Source organism: Berghia stephanieae, chromosome 5 (genome assembly GCF_034508935.2).
Source record: "Berghia stephanieae isolate SIO BIC M18660-M18661 chromosome 5, UCSD_Bste_1.3, whole genome shotgun sequence".
Classification (NCBI taxonomy): Eukaryota; Metazoa; Mollusca; class Gastropoda; order Nudibranchia; family Aeolidiidae; genus Berghia; species Berghia stephanieae.
Genome location: NC_088364.1, coordinates 64,968,000 through 64,991,999, shown reverse-complemented (window position 1 = coordinate 64,991,999; position 24,000 = coordinate 64,968,000). Strand labels below are relative to the sequence as shown.

At 36.4% G+C, this 24,000-nt stretch overlaps 1 protein-coding gene across 9 annotated transcripts in view; it reads left to right on the top strand.

The window, feature by feature from the left end:
• Positions 1-21,051, top strand: part of LOC144973409 (short transient receptor potential channel 7-like) — a 279,226-nt gene extending 258,175 nt beyond the window's left edge. For 5 of the 9 annotated variants that reach the window (XM_078915835.1, XM_078915834.1, XM_078915833.1 and 2 more), the window contains 10 exons: positions 848-1,032; positions 1,665-1,783; positions 2,660-2,751; positions 7,454-7,540; positions 12,266-12,429; positions 14,439-14,642; positions 17,298-17,427; positions 18,031-18,177; positions 18,575-18,689; positions 20,463-21,051. In XM_078915835.1, coding sequence (XP_078771961.1) covers positions 848-1,032; positions 1,665-1,783; positions 2,660-2,751; positions 7,454-7,540; positions 12,266-12,429; positions 14,439-14,642; positions 17,298-17,427; positions 18,031-18,177; positions 18,575-18,689; positions 20,463-20,871 — 1,652 coding nt within the window. In that variant the 3' untranslated portion in view covers positions 20,872-21,051. The remainder of the gene's footprint in view (positions 1-847; positions 1,033-1,664; positions 1,784-2,659; positions 2,752-7,453; positions 7,541-12,265; positions 12,430-14,438; positions 14,643-17,297; positions 17,428-18,030; positions 18,178-18,574; positions 18,690-20,462) is intronic. The other 4 variants (XM_078915839.1, XM_078915838.1, XM_078915837.1 and 1 more) reach the window with 1 other exon arrangement.
• Positions 21,052-24,000: the final 2,949 nt, after the last annotated feature.

The window sequence follows — 24,000 nt, the reverse complement described above, 5'->3', positions numbered from 1 at the left end:
GTACTTCAAATATCGATCGATTTAAATAACTCTCATCTTGGCAAAACCTCTCAAACCCGGGAAATCGCCGAAGTCCCGGGTTTGAGAGTTTTTGCCAAGATGAGAGTCATTTAAATCGATCGATATTTCAAATACGAGTTTTCTGGCCGAATTTTTAAATATGTGATTTTCCAGAGTGTGGCAGTATATGGCAGACACAAAAAGACACAATGCTGGACATCAGGTTTTCCTTATCGAGTTAGGTCATTTAAAGAGTTAAAGGAGAAAAGTCTAGATATATCCGTACGCACAGCTATGTCATCCTCTATTAAGACACCCACTTTCGGATCGGAGGGTCCAGGCTCCGAATTCCGCCCTGAGCGGCGAATAGTTAAGTCCTAGGAAAAGGTTCTTTACTCACATTCCCTAACCGTACTCAAGAGTAAAATGAGTACCTGGCCTCTAACAGCGTTGTCTCTGTCGAATGGGGTGATAGATTGTGAGGAAAGAGACTTTTTCAAGGTCTAATCTCATGCGCCGCTTAGAACAGGACTTTTACCCTGTACCTTCCAATCCAAAGGGTGAACCAAACCATAGTACCAAATAGCCACACGTTCAGTTTAAAATAGCTTAGTAATTTAGCTTACAATATATGCTTTCCTACAAAAGGATTGAAATTGACTTCACTCAGCTTTTGTTATTGTTTTTAGCCAGCCATTTCCGTGAGTACTTCTCACTAAATTGTATCAATCAGAGTATAAACATAGCTTTGTGTGTATGTACGTTATATCCGCTTGGCGGATGTCATGAGTATTCTAACTAAGCGCATATCATCAATATTATCTTTTGTTTTTCTTGTAATCTTCAGCCCGATTCCAATGGGAAGAATATGATCCAGAGATTGTGTCTGATGTCCTGTTTGCGATAGCCAATGTCATCAGCTTTGCTAGGACCACCCAGCTCATGCCTGCCTTCGAGGTCCTGGGGCCACTCCAAATCTCTCTGGGCCGTATGATTGGCGACATCACTCGCTTCATGGTCTTGTTCACATTGGTAAGGGATGTGTACATTATATTTGGACTACTTCTACATTGTTTGTCATTGCATGTGATGATTTTCCTTGAAATTTATGGGTTTCAATATATGTATCTGTATGACGTCAGAGATCTGATCCTCCCAAAATTAAATAAAATATGGTGCGCAAAGCTCGTATGTTGACTTCAGAGTTTTGATCCCCGATCCTGATTTTCGGGACTTCAGAGTTTTGATCCGCCAACCATCGGAATTCAAGTTTCATGATCTGATTCATGTAAATCTTGGTGCTTGAAGCTCGAAGAAATAAATAACAATGTGAAATTGAATGTAAGCTTCAATTTAATATACGAAAACAGATAAAATGGACGTTTCGGGTTTCCCCTTTATCAACAAAACAGGATGAATGAAACTCTACAGACGAATGAGATAAGATTATTCATCTTAACAACGCCACTACAACATTATCTGTAGTGTTTCATTCATTCTGTTTTGTTGATAAAGTGGAAACCCAAAAAGTCCATTTTATCTGTTTTCGTCTATTAAATTGAAGCTCACATTCCATTTCACATTGTTATTTGATCTGATTCATCACGGTATAATACCGTTTAAAAATATCATGAGTTACATATGTACGTTTTTTCTGGTTCCAGGTGTTGTTTGCATTCATGGTGGGTCTTCATAATCTCTACTGGTATTACGGTGCCCAGCAGATTAAGGTGGAGATGGATGGGCAGCTGGTGGCCGTTCATGCAGCGAAAGCTTTTCAGGGGTAGGAGGCTTTCATTTCTTACTTCTATATTTATTGTCATCGTCATTGTCATCATCATCATCATTATTGTTATCGTCATCATTATAAATACAATCATCATCATCCTTTCCAGCATCATCTCTATCTTCTTCAGACTATAAACTAATAATGATAATATATATTTTTTTTAAAGTTTGACACTTCATTTTATTATATGGGCAAATACATTAATCCATGGCAACCTAAAAGAACATTGTGTGAGCTTTCTCATTTCTGTTTTAGAATTGAATTAAAACTTTTTACAAAAAATATCACGAAGTCCCAGGTTTGGAAGTTTTTGTCAAGATGAGGGTCATTTTAATACATCAATAGAGTTTTTTGGCGAAATGTTAAATATATGTGGGTTTTTTTTCAGAGCAGCGCCGTATTTTGATAATAAATTCAATTCTAATCGTCAGAATCAGCCCACTGTGGTATAATACCGCCTAGAGGCGATGGGTTACTTTTAATGAATTCTGCACTAAAAGATAAAATCTCAAGCTAAACATTTATTGTGCGGCTATATGGTCTACTGGTATGGCACTCGCTTTCGATCTGAAAGTCCTGGGTTCGTGCCTCGTACGACTCATTGTTGAGTCCTTGAAAAAGACTATGTACTTATGTTATCTCACCGTACTCGTGTGTAAAATAAGTAACAGCATTGTCTCTGTCGGAAAAATGGTAATACCACCTAACAGGCGTCAGGTTTGGTTTTGTATGTCACGTGTTGCTGCTGGTCAGACCGTTTGTGAAGCGTTTTGAGCATTTTTCGTGGTTCCTGCGCTATATACGAGCTGAAGTTTAGTTTTAAGTTTGATGCAATTGTAACTTTCCTATCTCTCTTTGATCTATGCACAGGTTAAAACAGACGTTTACTAGTTTGTTTTGGTCTATGTTTGGCCTGGTCAGCATATCGGATATCGCCATAACACATCCCAAAGCCAATGGAGGTAAACATATCTTTTATCATTACTATAAATATCAATGTAATCACCAATCATAATATTTTGGAATAGAAAATCCTGTAAATCCTCCCTATGGGGAAATTTGACTTGATGATATATTTTCAGGGAAAGACTGGAATAACCTTGGCTTCAGCCGCAGTGGAGCGTGGCAAATTGTGCTAGAGCGTAGCCATCGTTAGCTTATAGCCGGACACTAGAACCCTCTATGACTTATAGTTTGACGTCATTTTTAGGTTTGAGCACCGTCTAGTGAGTTGTCGTTAGTAGTGCTCAAGGAAACAATGATTCCCTCAGTTGAACTATTGAATCAAACTCACGAATTGTCTTCTTTTGTTGCCAAAGACTTGTGTTGTGAGTTAATTTTTTGATCATTGTCAGGCTATAAGTTCACGGTGGCTGAGGCTAGAGCGAAGTGACTTGTTCAAGGCCACGCAGCGCAAAGGGGTAGTCGATCCGTTGCCTTCGTGATCTTATAACCTGACGTTAGGACTTGTCTTTTGACGTGGTTTACAGGTTATTGGACTGCCTGGTGAGTTGTTAGCTGTGCTCAAGAAAACAAATGATCCCATTGGTTGAACTACTAAATACAACGTTAGCTTGTAGCCTGACACTAAAACCCACTAGGACTTATAGTTTGACGTCATTTTATAGGTTTGTGCAGCGCCTAGTGAGTTGTCGTTAGTAGTCTTCAAGGAAACAAGTGATTCCATTGATTGAACAATTGAATATAACTCACAATTTGTTTTCTTTTGTAGCCAAAGACTTGTCTTTTGACGTAATGTTTTGGTCAGTGTCGTGCTATAAGTTTACGATGGCTACGATACAACTCACTAATATTTTTTTCGTTTCTGGACATAGAGATTTTTGATTAAATCTTTAGGTTAGGGTCAGGATATGAGTTTTTGAAGGCTGCGGTAAAACTTAATACCTTCTGGGTATGGAGCAAAGACCATAGCACTGAGTCATGATGTCCCGAGAACTGATGACCAGGAAGACTACTCTAGGCTTTAAAAAAGTGAAACTAAATTCTCTTTCTTATTAGCAATCAATACAACGTTTGACCTTTAAGATAAAAAGATGATATTTTTACTAATTGGTCCAGTTAAGGTTCCAGAGTTGTGACGTCACTTCCTCTTAACAGCGCTCACAGCAATCAAAAATGGTTCTCACTTAGAATTAGTTGAAGAGAGTCGGTACCACTCAACCGGGCAAGAATTAAGTGGGAAAGACCGAGCAGAACATGTTAAAAGGGCAACTTTCGGCGGACAGTCAGTGTACGGACACCCAGTGCAGACTATGGAAGACATCGTCTTGGAATATAGCTTGGACCGAATTGCACTGACTTAAGAACTTGCAGCCCAGACAGAGGCTATGAAATGGATCCAACACTAGTGTGAAATGTTATTATGGTGACTTGAAATTTGTTAAAACAGACAAGCCTCCATTTCCAAGTGATGCCTACAAACAGGTGCTAAAGGTTGAAAAAGTTTAGCACAAAAAAGCAACTATCCTCGGAGTAAAGACCACCACCTGATTGTCTCTCTTGAGTGTGAAACCGGTAGAGCCGTTGCGAGGCATGTGTGACGTCGCATTTTTTGACCCTATTGTGGCTTTTGTAATCTTATAACCTGACTCTGACAAAATAAAGCGTACGTCACTATACAGGAAGACAATCAGACAGTAAGCCGTGGGTTGTAATCAATAATTGGACTAATGGGATGACAATTTGTCTTCCTTGTACACAACTAACGACGGCATGATTTTCACTTCTTTTTGGTAATGGTCGCCTTTCTTTGTCACGTAATGTTTAAGGATGTGTCAGGCTATAAGTTAACGAAGGCCAACTTTCAACCTCACGGGCATATATTTGCGGGTCTGATAACCCAAATTGTTATGGTCTGAATGGTGGAAAAGGAAATACTCTCAAACAGAAGGAAAAATATTGTCCATTGCAACGATCCTTAAACGAGCCCATAATGGCGTCCGGTTATCAGGCCAGCAAATATGGTCACGTCTCTTCAACCAAATCATCACTCTGGTATTCCAGAAATCATTATTTTCCAAATAAGATAACATTAAATAAATAAGTTGAAAACAACCAACTTTAAGGGCGATAACCAGTCAGTTATCAATCAGAACTAACATATCCTAAAATAGGTTTGGTGTTGTATTTTGACTAACACACCCACCATCTCGGGTTGTCTGGCACTTAACTGCAACAATTCACGTTCAAGGGTGCTTTACATAGACACCTTTAAAGCATGCTAATCAGCTAAATCAGTCAGCCGGACGTGTACTTCTTTGCAGGTCTGATAACACAATCCATTATGGGCTCATTATTGTTATGAAATTTTTTTTATGTTGAAAAATCTTGTCAAGTACGACAATGTTAAACAAGGCTCATAATTAGTTGCATTCGGATGTCAGACCTGCATATACATGTACACATCTGTCAGCCCCACAGTTTGTAAACAAATATCACATGACACAGTGAAAAGTGGAATGGCATTGCCCCAAGGTACATAACTCCAATATTGGGAAAAAGAAGAAAAATGGGCCAGGAATTCGTCACCTCTGACCTTCCACCCTCTACCCGGTCAACGGAAGTTGGTACAACATTGTGAACAAATAGAGTAAAGAAAATACATGAGACAGTGTTCTTACTATACTGCAATTCTTCTGCTAACCTACACAGTCGCTCAATGCTTGTTTGGACTATATCGAGTAATTGACCTTTGACCTGTCAAGGAAAACTAGGCCCGGTCACTTAAGAGAACTACATCGATTGACAATACTATTACGTTTGCATTCCGACGTCCTGTGATAAAATATAATGTGAGTATTGAGCATGAGTTTGGGACCTGGTTGTTTCCGGTCAAAGCCATGTATGAATTCGGCCATGGTAGATTATCATGTGTCCTTAACATATCCATATTCAGTACATGCAAAGACTAACTTGGGTGGCCTTCAAGTTTGTGATCTCTAGCTCAAAGCCAAAGAGACACCATACAAATGTACAATTTGTTCTCACCACATTCACAGTCGCGATTATCTTCGGTTCACAGAGTTGCTACTTAACATACAAAAAGAAGACAATGCCAGACATTTTCAACTCTCGTGTGTCAAAAATTAACCTAAATCTTTTTTAATTGCTCAAAATCTGAAGAGGCCATAATTCCTGGCTGGAAGGCATGTTTTAAAGGCAGCTATGGTCACTAAACATCTTCGTATTGGTGAAGTTTGCTTCATTTTGTGTCATGCTCATAGATTGAGAAGCGTGCTTGAAATTTAGAGAATGTCGTGATACGTCGACGGTACGAATATATGATGTGTGGGAATCTATCCTAAATAATTTGTCTCGGTCATTAAGAATTTCTATTAATGTATTTGTTTGTTTATTATTCTGTCTTTATTTGTATGAATGTGTTTGTGTGTATGTTTGTGTGTATGTGCGTGTGTGTTTGTGTCTATGTCTGTGAGCGAGACTGTAGGACCGTTTTTTCGTGTTTGCTCTATTTTTTTTCTGACCTTTTACAGTGTTTATTCCGATTCAAACATTTGCATATATTCTGTATACATAATGACCTGTCGTAATCGAAAATAAAGAATTTGGATATTCTGTCAATTATTATAACTTTACATATGAAATTTGTCATCTCAAAACAAAACCAAAATCCAAAAAATGACCGGGGGAAGTCTATTCCCTGATTACGAGATCCACAAGTGCTGCAGCAAGTAATAGTAAAACTGCCTGGTACTACGACTCCAGCTCCAGCCACAGAACTGCATAGGTCTCTTTGACTCAATGAATCTTGTTGAAAACAAAAGTTTAGCTCCTTAGAGGCCATACTCTGATTTGAAACATTTTTGGACCATATTGTTTATTTCGAAAGCTATTAAAACTGACTTTTTCCCCTTGGGAACTAGATACCATTTTTTTGACATTTCAAGTATGCAGCTCTAGAATGGATAGCTTTGATATATTTTTATGATTAGAAGAATTACTGTAGATTAGGGATTAGAACAAAAACCAAAAGCTATCCCGTGGAGCAATATATCTTATCTCTGCAATTATTCTGTTTGCTTTTAATCAACAGTGAAAAAGGGGCAAACATCGTAAAAAGTGTATAACAAAGCTTTTAGACAACAACATCAACTTCAACAACTCGAAAATAGCTGGCTCTCCATCATGTTTTGTTTTGCCTTAGCTTCATATTCATCTTGGCGCTGAAGTAACCTTGACTAAAAACAGACGATGTAAAAATTGTATAATTAATTTGATTACGATTTAAAGATGAAGACAAAATGAATATAATATTAGCCTCGGGAAAGAACAAATTAACAAATACGGAACGTTTCGGGCTCCAAACCCTTCTTCAGCCAAAAACAAAAACTTCAGAAAACATAAATACATCACTTAATACTGAACTTTTAAGGTGTATTGAATTTTCTATTATTGTTGTTGTTATTGTATGAAGAGCGGCTTTGAGTCCGAAACGTTTAATTTTTGGCATTTTGTTCTTTTCAGAAGCTGTTATATTCATTTTTGTTATTACTTTTTATAGTCCACAGCTTCTAGCAGCTTAATATCAATTTAGGAGAAAAAAAACCCAACCGACTTAAACAACTTTAAAATGTCTTGCTCTCTACCTTCATCTTTTTTGTTTGTTTGTTTTCTACACTGAAGTCCGTCAATGTTTGACCTTGGATGGAGATAGAAGCAACATATATTGTGTGGACGGTCCTGTCTCTAGCAATCTGAAAAATCAGTCAGGTATAATAACATCTACATCGTCAATGGACATTATTGTCATTATTATCATCATCAATTATTATCATCATGCCTGACTGTTATGTTTTTCTAGTCAACACTTATAATTATTAATGGTCCCATTGTTTGCCATGATATGTCACTTTAGAGTCAAACGATTCTGTCTTACAAATTCGTTCTTTTCCATGAGAAGTTTGATCGTAGATCATTAGATTGTATGTCATAGAATAGACATAAACAGTAAAAATGCATTCAATTGCTGTCGCGAAGACACATGTTAGGTTACATTGCGTGTTTCTTATATAGCTAATGAACAATTTCAAACGGTTCTATCTAAGAAATGTATTCTTTTTTTTATGAGAAGTTTGACCAAAAGTTAAGATTTTATGTCATCGGATAGATTTAATAAAAGAACCTGTCTTGGATCTCAGTCGCCAAGATATTTTAAGATCAATTTGCGTGTTTTTTATAATGGTCATTTTCACACAAGCTATGCTATTTGAAATGAAAATAACGTAACTGAAATCTTTTGGAAATGACTCTACTCTGGTTCATTAAAACCTTATTGAAAAAATTACTTTCCAAACAAATTTAATACACGACTATTAAAAATAAAATCTGCTAATTGCAGAACTGGAAATTAAAATGTTCCATTACAGTAGATAATCAATATTGTGTAAGATAGCCCCCTTTGACTCTAAAGTAACTCTTTCCTTTCTCCTTAGGTTTCAAAAATGTTCTTGTTGCATTTCGCCACATGTTGTGTCCCATCCCAAGAGCATTTGTGTATCAATACAGCTATGTGTTTCAATTTACAAGTTTCATTTGTGTATCAATACTGCTAGGTGTTTTAAATTACAAGTTTCATTTGTGTGAAAATAGTGTTAGATGTTTTGAATTCACAAGCTTCATTTGTGTATTAATACAGCTAGTTGTCTCAATTTATAAATTTCATGTGTGTATCAATACTGGGTCTTATATTCATTTGTAATATAGATAGACGATGTTTTGATTTCATTATTTTGAAAATGAATATTTAAGATATTCATAAAATTCATACAAAAGAAGGACGAGGAAGATGACAAGCAGGGAGAAGAGGAAGAGGTGGATGCGAGAGAGAGAGAGAGAGAGAGAGAGAGAGAGAGAGAGAGAGAGAGAGAGAGAGAGAGGGAGGTGAAATGGGATTTGAATTAAGATGATGTCACGTAATGTAATATAGTGTAATGTAATTTGATCATTGATAGATTTCTTTTTGCGTGCCAAGCGATTGCTCTGTTTACTGAGGTATCGAGACACCCACGATTTACGTCTGGGTAAACTGGCTGCTAAAAGTCACTGTTCAACTACAAAGGTGTCGAAATGTCTTCACTGAAAAGAATGAATATAATAGAGTGTATATCGGATGCGAGAACAAAAACTGGAAAAATGTAGAATGCTGTCGCCGCAAGACTATAAATAATGCAAGTCTGAAATTTTACCTCAATCAATCTCATTTATTTCAATTTAGAAACAAACATTTTCAGAAAAATATTTTAGAAAATGTTAATTAAAGATTGATGTAATTAACGTTCCGCATAGTATTTGTCATATCGAAGATTCGGGAGCTAATCCTCAAATTTTGATGTCATGTAGATCTCTCAATTTGCTTCATGATTGTGCATAGAATTTTTATCCATGATCCAATTATTTTTTTTTAAATATCTCGAATAATGATCCAACCCCATGCATTTTGAATTGAATGTTTTAAATCTGCTTCCCTGAAAATTACTGTATGCCTATTATAAAACCATGTTGGACATCGATGACCAAAAGCTGCAGTTCATTGGATTCAAGACAGGACTCATTGAAACCCGTTTATCTTTAGAAATGCTTTGTATTGAACATTGTGTAACATTGTTTGAAGATAAAATATATATAATCCAGACTATATTCCGATCAGTCATTTTTTAACAATACGGACAACGTCCTACACAAGTTACACCGCATTGCTAAAAACAAGACGAAAGTTTGGAAACTTTCGATTTCGTGATTCTTTAACAACTCAGGTATAACTGACACATTTTCCTAATTTAAAACAAAGTAATGAGCAAAAATGAAAACAACTACCAACATCTTCGAAAAAAGAACAATATACCAAACACGGAACAATTCGGGCTCAAAAACCTTATACCAAAAACAAAAAAAAATAATAGATACATTAATACACTCCGCAAAAATCCAGACAGAAAGCAGAAAAATGTTTCTCTGCCCGTCCGTCTGGATTTTATGGCATGGTTGGAGAAGAGTTTTGATCCCAAAACTATTTGAATTTGGTATGTTGTTCTTTTCGAAGCTGTTACACTCAATTCTATCCATTACTTTATACAGTGCACATCGTCTAGCAGCACAGTATCGCTTATATTCTTGCATTTATATGAACTCAACTCGCACTGCTTTTAACGAACTGGCCAAGGTTTGTATCTTTAATTGATAAGTGGATTTATGCAGCGTTTTTCATTAATTTGCTTGTTGGAATTCATTTGTCAATGTTAGACTCATTGTTTGCCTTAAATAGTTATAGGCATTGCATCGTTGATTCTCTTTTATTTAGGTATTTCTAAAGCTTGATGCCTTTGTTGATTGTTTGCTACGCCTAAGTAACATGTGTAGTGTGTATGCTTATTCAAAATGTTCACTATTTTATTTTTCCCGTTATAAAGAATCACAGTTATACGGGATATAATGGGACAAAGTTAGATATAAAACTTAATTTAAAAAATCAATTAATGGAAATTCTCACTCAATAACACAGAATCAATGTGACGAATTTAAGTCAAATACTTAACTTAATATGCCCGCCAGATCAATCGAGGCAACACACAAAACTGTGTTTAGAGAATGGAACTTAACTCTTTGTTATTGTTTTCAGATAGTGATTTTAATAATCAGTTCGGACTAAATTATATCTATCAGAATATAAACATTCAATGTTACAGTTTTGTGTGTTGGTGCGTTATATCTGACGTGCAAACCTAAATGTTGGACTATTTCAGCTAAACGCATAGCGTCAATTGTCTGTTCGAAGGACCTTATTGAGAACCAACCACCTGACTGGCTTTCTAAAAACAATAACAAAGATCTCACTGACGTCAACTTCCAATATCAATCGATTTAAATGACCCTCATCTTGGCAAAAACTCTCAAACCTGGGACTTTGCGATTATCTTAATGTCTCGTAAATGGTTCTCATTCACACCTTAGTTTTCGGTCTGTTTATTTCTCTCTCTCTCTCTCTCTCTCTCTCTCTCTCTCTCTCTCTCCTTCTCTTTCTCTCGCTGTCTCTCTCTGTACCTCCCCATCTATCTATATATATATCTATCTATCTATCTATCTATCTATCTATCTATCTATCCATCCATCCTTCCATCTATCTATCTATCTATATATCTATCGATCTAACTATCTATCTATCTATCTATCTATCTCTGTCCCCTCTCTCTTCCTCAATCCGCTCTCCCTCCTCCTTCCCATCTCTCTACTTCCCCTTCTGTCTCTCTCTCTCTCTCTCTCTCTCTCTCTCTCTCTCTCTCTCTCTCTCCTTCTCTTTCTCTCGCTGTCTCTCTCTGTACCTCCCCATCTATCTATCTATCTATCTATCTATCTAATTATCTATCTATCTATCCATCCATCCATCCATCTATCTATTTATCTATCTATCTATCTATCTATCTATCTATCTATCTATCTATCTATCTATCTATCTCTGTCCCCTCTCTCTTCCTCAATCCGCTCTCCCTCCTCCTTCCCATCTCTCTACTCCCTCTTCTGTCTCTCTCTCTCTCTCTCTCTCTCTCTCTCTCTCTCTCTCTCTCTCTCTCTCTCTCTCTCTCTCTCTCTGTCCCTCCCTCTTCTATCTTTCTCCCAATACAATTTTCCTAAAACCTTTCTCTCTTCATTTACCCACGAAACTGTCGTACTCTTGAAAGAACGCATATTCAAAAAAAATATATTCTTGTCCTTCAAATATCTCCCGATTTAAATGACCCTCATCTTAGCAAAGACCCTGAAGCATGGGTCCTCGAGGTACTCCTTAACTCTCTCCTTACCGACCCTTTGCACGATTTTCCACTAAACATCAGATCCATCTAACATTAAAAAAAGATTTCAAAGACATTAATCACAAGATATAAATACCATGTACATCACAGAATAATGTTGTTATAACTACAATTTTTTAAATCTTAAAATTTTGTGATTTCAAAAGAAAACTGATCGAGATAAAATGTTAGTGGAATCGTAACAAATGTGACGATTTTCCTGTAGTTGGTATGGAGAGGGTTAACGTCCCAGGTTTGATCGTTCTTGCCAATTATGTGCACAAACAGTCGTTCTTCCGTAGTACCATTCGCGCATTGAAAAGCATCCCTGTAAATGTCAGACCAGCCAATAACCCGACAATATTTTATAGTTATCTCGACCAGTTTAAAACCAATAGCTAGATATTACGTCAATGCCACCCAACTACACCTAGTTGTGTCAATCTTCATCACATGAAGCTGCAACTATTTTGGATTGAATTTGATTGGAAGATAAGGTTATTTAAATCGATCAATATTTAAAGGAAGAATTTAGCAAGTAATTCTGTACTTGTTGGCAAAAATTTAACATGTACTTATGGAACAATTTTAACCCCCAACTAGATTTTTTTTTAATGTATTAATGATCATCAAACGCTTTTATCATCTACAGGGGAGGTACCTCTCTACACATCTGAGAATTCAGAGATAGAAAACAGCACATCGTTAGTGGAGATGGTGGGCATGTATCTATTCGGTATCTATCATGTCGTCATTATCATCGTTCTCATCAACATGCTCATTGCTATGATGTCACATTCTTTTGAAGATATTCAGGTAAGCATAACTTTCTTTTTGTTCAACATCCTAAGAACGCCCGACATGTCTCGTGTTACATGTTATGTGTTGCTGTTGGTCATCATCATCATCATCATCATCATCATCATCATCATCAAAATCATCATCATCAGCAGCAGCAGCAGCAGCAGCATCATAGCCTTTTCACCCTTGGTCGGGGTATAGGCCACAGACAAACAGAAGTTAGTATCCATCACTATCTTGAGCTACCTTTTGTATTTCATTCCATGTCTTATCACTTCTCTGTATATTAGCTTCTTTAACTTTTCTTCGTCAGGGACCCTTGAAAGGATCTTTGAGCACGTTTAGTGTATATTGCCCTATGCAAAAGCTCAAGATTTTTGTGTTTTTGTTTGTTTTTGTTTTTTTGTTTTTTTTTTTACACTTATTTGGTTCGAAGGCGAGAGTCATCCCACTGGACCACATAGGGGCACATTTCTTTTATGGACATTTTTGCTCTTAAGTGAAAAATATTTATTTTCAATGGAAGGTACAAGGAAAAGCCTGTCTGATAATTTAGGCTATAAATTCAATTGACATCTTTGCCATCCCGACATTATACCCTTTTGAGACGATGGGTCACATTTGAGGTGGTCTAGTGCTATATGACACTCGAATTCGGATCGGAGGGTCCAAGGTTCGAGTACCTCTCTAAACGGCGCATAGTTGAGTCCTTTGAAAAGGCTCTTTACTCACTTTGTCTTACCGTGATCAGGTGTAAAATGAAGACGATCAGGAACTAATTCACAAAAAATGTCTGCTCTGAGTGGGACTGGAACTCGCTACTCGTGGATCGTGACTCATTTAACGATGTATGGACCAATTACCGACGATGACACTTAATTAATTAGTAACGATACAGCTGCACTATTTTTCTAGCTGAAATTCATTAGGCGTCACATACATAGAAACAGGCGTAGATTTTTAGCATTTAGATATAACTCCGACCTGGTCCACTTTGAAACGGTGGATGAAAAATGTGTGTGTGTGTGTGGGGGGGGGGGTGCCTGAATCATGGAACCGTGAAAATAATAACGAAAAGGCTTCGGATTGGAACGGTACAGACAATGAACGTTTTAGGGTGCAAACCCTTCGTCAGCACAAAATTAAACAAATGAACGTTGAAAACAAATACAATGAAATGGAGTATAAATTGTAGCGTCTGTACTCGATGGTGGTAGGAGTGTGAAAGGAGCGTTTCACTTTTTCGTTAGTAATTTCATGAAAAAAATGATCAACTCTACTCTACAAAACTGTTCTCTAAAGACTGTGCAAAGTGATTCTAAGCTGCCAGGATCTGTGGACTGTAAAAAGTAATTAAAATAAGAATATATCAGCTTCGAAAAAGAACCAAATATCAAACACAAAACGTTAGGGGTCAAAATTCTTCCTCTGCCAGTAAGCCTTGGACATCAGTTCACCTAGGCGAAGGACACTCTGAAGAAAAATCAAATGGGTAGATTGGACTCATTAGCATGGGAAGAGCAGCCAATCTTAGAGTGAACAATCTAAAACAATCCTGGCCCTTCAAGCGTAGGGCCAGGCGTAGTTGTCGTACCAGTAAGGTTGCGGGTTCGAGCCCCCATCGCCGCCGCAAAGTTTTTATTCTCTGTTGCCTTCTGGCACTTTCCTACTCACTTCATTTCTTTGTTATTAGCAACTTATCTATGTACAGCGCTCTGAGACTTTGGTGTGTAGCGCTCTGTAAGTTTATCATCATCATCATCATCATCATCATCATCATCATCATCATCATCATCATCATCATCATCATCATCATCATCATCAACATCATTATATTATTATATTATTATTATTATTATTATTATTATTATTATTATTATTATTATTATTATTATTATTATTATTATTATTATTATCAATATTATTATTATGATGATTAATATCATCATAATCATTATCATAAATCAAGTTATCTTCCAACTCAAAACATTTTGATAAAGATTGATGCCTCTCTCATCTCTTAGACGGACTGCGATGTGGAGTGGAAGTTTGCCCGTACTAAGCTATGGCTCAATTACATGGACGATGGCGGTACGCTCCCAGTTCCCTTCAATATGATTCCAACACCCAAGTCTTTCGTGTATGGCTGGCAAGTAGTCAAACAATTCATCAATCCACATACAGCCACTGCTGACCACAACAAGATTAGAAAACAGACGTTCCTCAGGGTAAGGTTTGCTTGGTCAAGCTCTAGAATTTGGAATAACGTGGTAGTAGTAGTAGTAGTAGTAGTAGTAGTAGTAGTAGTAGTATAGTAGTATAAGTAGTAGTAGTAGTAGTAGTAGTAGTAGTAGTAGTAGTAGTAGTAGTGTATAGTAGTAGTAGTAGTAGTAGTATAGTAGTAGTAGTAGTAGTAGTAGTAGTATGTAGTAGTAGTAGTAGTAGTAGTAGTAGTATAGTAGTAGTAGTAGTAGTAGTATGTAGTAGTAGTAGTAGTAGTAGTATAGTAGTAGTAGTAGTAGTAGTAGTAGTAGTATAGTTAGTAGTAGTAGTAGTAGTAGTAGTAGTAGTAGTAGTAGTAGTAGAGTAGTAGTAGTATAGTAGTAGTAGTAGTTAGTAGTAGTAGTAGTAGTAGTAGTAGTAGTAGTAGTAGTAGTAGTAGTAGTAGTAGTAGTAGTAGTAGTAGTAGTAGTAGTAGTAGTAGTAGTAGTGTGCGTGTGTTTGTGTGGATGTATGTCTCGTGTTTGTGGGTGCAATCATACTGTGGATGGATGTAATGAAATTTATGATATATTCACATATCATTGTAACGCGCCCAGAGTCTACGGAATAATATAGCAAGATAAACTGCGCTTAACAAATGTGCACTATTATTGATATTATTATTATTATTATTATTATTATTAGTAGTAGTAGTAGTAGTAGTAGTAGTAGTAGTAGTAGTAGTAGTAGTAGTAGTAGTAGTAGTAGTAGTAGTAGTAGTAGTAGTAGTAGTAGTAGTAGTAGTAGTTCCAGTCGTAGTAGTAACAAGGACTAAGTCCAGAATTGTTTTTTAAAAGATAAAAATAAGATATAGAATATGTAAGTTCTTTTTATAGTGAGCAGCTATGTGGTCTGGCAGATATAAAGGGATGACGACCTAAAATTCTTAATAATTTATATAGCGCAATATTCATTAAACATGGTCAAAACCATTAAGATTTAGAAGGGATTCCCAGCGCAACTACGGTTGGCGGATGTTATAAGTATTTTAGTTAAACGCATAGCATCACTGAGCCTCACCGAGACCAGCCAGCTTCCCCAGCCGATGGAGACAGAAGAGGACATCGATTTGATGGCTACAGAATGACGTCCACCTGACCTGGGAGGTGTTTCATAGGTGCTACATTGCAATCACAGTGGCGCCGTGGAAACATCTGCCTGGTTTGGTGGCCCCCTACAAAACAGAGAACAGAGAGCGTCATCTTCCTGGAAAGTTGATTCCTTTTTGAGAATAACTTGTTTTATCAAGTCTTTGTAATCATCTTGTTGTCATCTTTGTCATTTTTCCATCATGGTCTCTATCCCCTCCCCCTCTCCCCCCCTCTCTCTGTGTCTCTCTCTCTCTCTCTCTCTCTCTCTCTCTCTCTCTCTCTCTCTGTGTGTGTGTGTGTGTGTATGTGCTTTTGAGTGTATATTCATTGATCTATACTCATCATCATCATCATCATCATCATCATCATCATCATCATCATATCATCATCATCATCCTCTTCCTCCTCCTCAGCATCATCATCATCATCATCATCATCATCATCATCATCATCATCATCCTCATCATCATTGTGCGTTCAACTGTGGTGCCGGAAGTGGAGGAATTCCTCATTTAATGGCGACTTCCCTTGTTTCATCATTTTCCTTTTATAAGTCAGTGGGGGTTTTTTCAAGTTGTGAAGAAACAAATCATTATTTTTTAAACATGTAGCTACCTCTCCCAGCGATTTGTATTAGTTTTTAAATCAATAGAGCTGCAGTGTTTGGTGCTTCAACGTTTCCGCCTTCAAATCATTTTACTCAATTGATCCTATGCCTTTAAGTAAACTACTCGCAACATCCGACAACCACATAAAACGTACGCAAAATAAAATCATGTGTAACCTTTAACGACTATCTATAGTCTGATTAATAGAATTTAGTGATACCGAATCAACCAACAGGTTGAATTGATACTATGCATTTAGATAAACTCATAACATCCGCCAGCCGGATATTACGTACCAATCTTAACAACGTCACTACCACATGATCTCATTCGTCTGTATTCTTTCATTCATCCTGTTTTGTTGAAAAAGGGGAAACCCGAAACGTTCATTTTATCTGTTTTTGTATATTAAATTGAAGCTTACATTCAGTTTCACATTGTTATTCGTGCTAACACACAAAACTATGTGTAAACTTAAACGTTTATAATTTGATTAATACAATTTAGTTTTAGTGGGAACTACCAACAAAACTGACTGGCTAAAAACAATAAACAAGAGCCGAGTGACGTCATCTTCGATCGTTTTAGAGTCTTATCAAGAGATTTTTGTGAAAACTCACCACCTAAATGGCTTTCTAAAACCAAAAATAAAATTATCAGTGACGCCAAATTCATTTATTTTATATTATATAGATGATGTGCGCTTGTCTACGAAACTCACAACATTGCCATCAGGAAATATAACAGACCAACAAACAAAACTATGTGTAACCTTGAACGTTTGTAGTCTGGTTGATAGTTTAGTGAGAATTATTCATAAGCATGGATGGCAAAAAAAAATTATATAAAAATAACAAAACCCATTAACAAAGACCTGAATGACGTCAACTTATTTCTATCTATACCTATAATCTCATTACAGACGAGGAGAGAAACAGTATGTAACAACTTAGAATTGAAACCGGACGAGGCATCTTATTCCGACATAATGCATCGGTTGGTGAAAAGATATCTCTTCAAATTAGAGAGGGCAACTGATGAAAAAGAATTGGGTAAGTAGCTATTGTGTTTATTTGTTAATCCTGACGTCTACCTTTTTCAGGTCTGATAAGGCAAATTGCTATTGTTTCATTGTTGTATGGAAGTACACTCAAACCAACGCAAAAAAATATTGTCCATTACATAATTGCGTTCGGTTAACAGACCTGCAAATATGTTACAGAAAATGACATAATCAGTCGGATGGTGAAAAGGTTTTAACTGAGATATTGCCAAGTTTAGTTAGGTCAATTTTTATCCAAAATGAGATCTTGTCATAAATGATTAGATCAACCCTTTTGGTAAATCTTCATGAAATATCAAAGGTTAATTTCGCTTCTAAATATTTTTTTACAGTTAGTCTAGTTAAAAAAGAATCAAATTTGAGTTGCTGGATACCTTTCGCATATATTTGACCATAACTTCATGAAAAATCAACCGATTTACTTCAAATAAAGATTAAAATGCTCTGGCGAGCATATTCTTACATAAAATGTAATAAAAATGCAAATCCGAAATTTTCACCTTCCGATTGATTATGTCATGCACTGACACATATGTAAATCTATAACAATCCCAATTCTAAAACTTTGATCGCTTTTGTTGATGCTCCTCAGTGAAAGATGGCCACGGTAACATACGGGCCGAAGAGGTAGAAATTTGGGAGCCGCAGGACGGATCCCCGCCCCCTGTCCCAGAAACCCCCAGCAGAATTCCATATGCCACACCCCCTATACCGGAAGAAGAGGATGAGAGGAAATTACGTAAGATTTATACGCATAATTTAGGATACATAATCTCTCTGTCACTCTCTCTCTCTCTCTCTCTCTCTCTCTCTTTCTCTCTCTCTCTCTTTCTCTCTTCTTCTCTCTTGCTATCTCTCTCTCTCTCTCGCTCTTCTCTTCTCTTCTCTCTTCCCTCTCTCTCTCTCTCTCTCTCTATCTATCTATCTATCTATCTATCTATCTTTTCTTCTTCATCTCTTCTCTTTCTCTGATCATCATATGAATTCTCAATAATAATAAGCAATCAAAGTTTTAAAAAATGTGTTTGTATTGTGTCCATAAAAATTGTGAGAAAAATAGTGATAGAATGTAACAATTTTAAAAACAAATGTTTGCTTTGAAAGTCCTCACTTTACACTTCTTGCACTCTAACCAGCACTTCGATCTAAAAGCAAGAAAGGGGGATCAAGGATGCTTGGAAGAAGGACGTCCACGGCTAACACTCCATTTGCCACAACTCTAGCAATCCCTCAACTGGACGCTATTCAAAGGTAAGTTCTCACTTCCCCAATTATTTTGACACATAATAGGGAAGACCAGTGCGATGTCAAAAAAAAACTGGTTTCTATCCTATTGACACGCCTCTCGTACAGTCGTCATAATGTAAACAATGACAGTGATTGGTAAACACAGCGAACTACACAGTTTTAACTTTCAATGGCATGTGTCTAGATAAATTTCCCATTGTTCTACCGCTTGATCAATAGAACCAACAAAGAAAACTATGTGTAAGCTAAAATGTTCTGAGACCAACACAAAACAAACCCCAACACCCCCCCCCCCCAAAAAAAAAAAAAAAGACCGAAACACAACGACAAATAATGAAATAATAATGGTATAGATTTATAGTGCACCAAACATCCCTTCATCAGGAGGGCTCTGGGCGCATAACATAGATTAACTTAATCATTAAGCCCTAACACAGTACACAGGAAAATAACAAAGAACCCCCCCCCCCCAGCAATTCAGAAATATGAGCTACCAGCCAACTAACGTATCTACCAACAGACAAGCAAAATTACACTAACGTCCACACCGTTTATTAAGACACCCTACCAACCAACTTCCAAACTCTAATTGAAAATATACAATTCTAATATGGTCTGAATCGTACATCTCCAACCTACGATCAAGTTCCAAACTACGCGACTATCCTTGAACTCAAATGAAGTTTTTAAAGAAAATTTCAATGCTTCATTAACCAGTTAATAGTCTTACTCTGAAAATCCGTGATTTCAGAAATTTGGCCAGAAAATTTACCCTTCAAATATCGATCGCTTTAATTGACCCTCATATTTTAAAACAAAAACCTCTCAATCCTGGGAATAAGAAGACTGCGCTAAGTCCCAGATTTGAGAGATTTTGTCAAGAAGAGAGACATGTAAATCGATAGATATTTGAAGGACGAATTGTCTTGGAAAATTTTTTTAAGATAAATGAAAACGGCAGTTAATTGGTCAAAATAAAATAGCTTTTTCCCACCAACACGTTTACAAAATTCCATTAATCAACTTAGTGTTGATTGCCTAACTAACCAGATGACAAAATAAATGTGGTTATGTAGATATAACCAATCAACTTGAAAATAAAATTCACGGCTGTAGAGCCCACTCAACAAGACAATATTGGGTCTTGACAGCCTGTTTTGGTATTTAGCGGGAGTCGGTGTATTGGCAGTTGGCTTTGATGGGGCTTTAGTATTCTTATTATCCTTTAAAATACAGTATAGAAAGTAATGAACATAAGTGACTATATATAATATATATAGACAACAAACTAGACCACAACATTTCATGGAAAATTTTATCTAAAGCAACAGGATACACACCAACATCAAAACAATGTAGCTTATGCCTGGAAGAGAAATATACTATAATCAAACACCCTCATGAAGCCACACTCAACACGAAAAGTGAGATGTACGGAACGTGTCCACATCGGCGGAAATTCTTGTTAATTAACTTTAAACCGGAACCACTTCAAGAAACAACAACAGTCAAAAAAACAACTCAGTCCTGACGATGGCAAATTAAGCCTGAAACATTAATGTAGACTGTCTCAAACATTGTGGTAAATATTTTTAAAAATAATAATTCGCTCCATTACTACATGTCGAGCACTTTTCGTACCATATTTGTATCAAACACGATTCAATATATATATATATATATATATATATATATATATAATATATATATATATATATATATATATATATATATATATATAAATTTTCTGATATGTTTCAATCATGAATTTTTCAGGTCCCAAAAACTACTGGATATGAGACTACAACAACTTCAAGCAAATCACAAGGAAACAAATCGACTTCAGGACGATGTGGAGTTCATCAGGCGTCTGATGGCCGAAAACCAGAAAGCGTTATGCAATGTGGTCCACGCGTTGGCAAATATCCAGGGAGAGATTGTTAGCCTGGTGCAGTGTCTTAAACCTCAACCCAAATCCAACACAACCGGAAATTCGACGTCCGCTAATAATACAAACACCCAACACAACCACCAGAATGCTATAAATAGCGTGACATCACCAGGAAGTGTATCTGTTATGGTTGAGGGTGGGGGTAATAGAGGCTTGAGTGGTGGGAGTTTTAACCGGAAGGAGAAAGACGGTAGGAAGAAATCAGGGCCCGACGAGGATGAGACCAATGTTTGATGATATTCCTGCTATGATGATTTATTGTTGTTACGCCAGAACAATGAGAGAACAAATGAGAACGACTGTAAGCCCAAATTGTGTCAAGTGTAAGAGGCAATCCAAAGTTCAAAATTAGAAGCAACTTACAGAATTACAGAAGACTTCAATTTAAAATTTACGATAAACAAAAGAAAAAAAGAACCAAACAATTCAAGCAAATTTTAATGATAATAACCTGCGAGAAGCTGTTAAGAGAAAAAAATCGTGAACAAAAATGAATATAAAAACAACTTTGAGAAAGAACTATATACCAAACGCTGAACAATTTGGACCCAAAAACTCACCTTCAACCAATGACAAAAACAATAGCAACATTAATGGTTTTTTATTGGTTTTGTTATTGGCTGGAGAATGACTTTGAGACCGATCCACAGCGTGATTGGTATTTTGTTCTTTTTTTCTAAGCGGTTCAATCCATTGTTGTTCATTACTTCAAACAGTTTGTTAGTATCTATTCTCCAACAATAATTTTTACGGTAGCTACATGCTCACATGGAACTAGCTCATGTCTTTCTTCAATACACATGGCTCCAGCGATTAGACACCTAGAGGAAGGGAATATAACCACGCCCGTCGGACAGTCGTCCGATTTTTTTAAAAACTGCAATTAATTCTTAACTAAACAAAACGCTCGGTATTATCTCGATGATATGCATTTAAGTAAAACACTCACTAGTTCAACACGCCTAATATATTGTAACATCAACCTTAAACGTTTATAGTCTGATTAATATAATTTAGAATTTACTCATAAAAATGGTTGGCTGAAAACAAAAACAAAGAGCTGTGTGACGTCAATTTTGTTTCGGCTATAAACGTTAAAAGTTACACATATTTTTGTGTGCTGTTATGTTTAATTTGGCTGGCGGATATGTGAGTATTTTACCAGAAATGATAAAATTGTTAAGCACTTGGAATGGCTTCACAAAATAGAAAAAAGCAATATATTTTAATTTGCCTCCCAAATCTGGTATTTTGTTAGTCTCAAAGAACTTGAGGGATTTTGAGTTAGTTACTCGGATGTAATAAGCAGGTTGACATTTAAAGTAGCTCTACAAGTTGATCTTACCTCTCAGAAATAAGTGCGTCAATCATAAGTATTGAGCATTCAGTTAGCTTCTCAGAACAGTTGGAGTATTCTCTCAGAGCTGAAGAAAATTTGAATACGTTTCTCAGATATGATTAACAATTGAGTTAGCTTCCAATCACGGAGTATTTAGTTGGCCTATCAGAACAGAACGAATTTAATAGCTATTCGTTTATGCCTTAAGAATTGATGAGCCTTGGAGTAAACCTCTCAATATATAGAAGTCTTCAATTAATTAGATTCGCCTTTTAAAACATGTGAGCATTTCATTTTTGGCTTCTCAGAATAGTAAGCAGTTTGGTTACCCTCTCAGAACGGTTGAATTTACGCGTTAATTTCTTAGAAAAGATGACTTTGTGTAATATTCTCTCCAAACTTGTGATCATTTGAGGTGACCTCTCAGAGGCGATAACCATGTGGGTTATCGTCTCAAAACTGGTGAATATATGCTCTACCTTCTCAGAGCAGGTAACCATTTGAGTCAGCCCCTTAGATCTTGTAGGTTTTTGAGTTAGCTCCTCAGACCTTGAGATCGTTTGGGCTTAGCCTCTCAAAACTGATGAGTATACGCGTTAGTCTCTCAGAACTTGTAAACCACATGCAATGACCTCAATTAAGAACTTATTCGTTTTTACCTTATGCATTTTGTCAAATTACAGTCCCATTTGATTCCTGTGATTGTGATAACAATGTGTATTTATTCAGTTGAGGGAATGCGATTACCACTGTTTTACCTCCCCTGGTTTTTGGATACATTGTATGGACAACAATTGATACATACCACTGTGCTTGCTCTGATAAAAATTTATTTTGATTAAGCAAACACTCCCCCCCCCCAACTTAAAAACAAACAATAACAACAACAAACACACAATAACCAAACCAAAACAACACAACTTTGATTTATATAAGCAGGAGAAAACAGATGCCAAAATAGATTGTATGTTCAAATTGAATGTATATATATATATTTATATATATATATATATATATATATATATATATATATATATATACTATATACATTCAATTTGAACATACAGTCCTTTTTTGGCATCTGTTTTCTCCTGCTTTGAAAAAATTATTTCTGATACCATATAAAAACACTGGTTGGCACAGGCATAGGCAATGAGTGTGGTTGTAAGAAGCAAAACGTGGAGTTGGATTAGTCATATCTTGAGGAGAACGTAAAATAATAAGTCCTTGGTGGTGTTGGGATGGATTCCAGAGTGGACATAGAGGGAATGGAAAGTCCAAAACAGAATGGCGCAGGATGCTGGAAAAGGAGAGGATCGATACTGGATGGCACCCCCTTGCAAAGAGCCAGAACTCCAAGGACTGGATGAAATAGAAAGAATATTATGGCAAGACCTAGTATTTTGTTAATCTCAAAGAACATGAGGGATTTTGAGTTAGTTACTCAGATGTAATAAGCAGGTTTACATTTAAGGTAGCTCTCATTACTATCTACAATTTGATTTGACCTCTCAGAAAAAAGTGCGCCAATCATAAGTGATGAGCCTCCCGGCGCGGATGGATTTAATGTTAAAGTTACGTAGACAAATATGAGGTCATAATATTATAATGATGACAACGCGATGCGGTACTCAGAAAAACAACTACACAATTTTGAAATTGTTGCCACAAAACCTGTCCTTCAAATATCCATCAATTAAAACGACCTTCACCTTATCAAAAACTCTCAAACTTAGGACTTCCTAGAAGTTTTTGAATGTTACATTCTTCAAGTCCCATGATTAAGAGTTTTTGACAAGATGAGGGGTTAATATAATCGCTGGATGGGCCAAACGCTGAAAAGTAACTTTCGATTTGAAGTGATCAACAATTTGAAATATTAGCTTTTAGGACTTTGGAAAATGTATTCAATCTCTACACTATTCGATTTAAAAGTTACCCTAGTCTTGTAATTTTTCTTTATAGTAATAAACATAAATGAATATAACAGCTTTGCAAAAAGAATCAACTGAAATCATAAATAC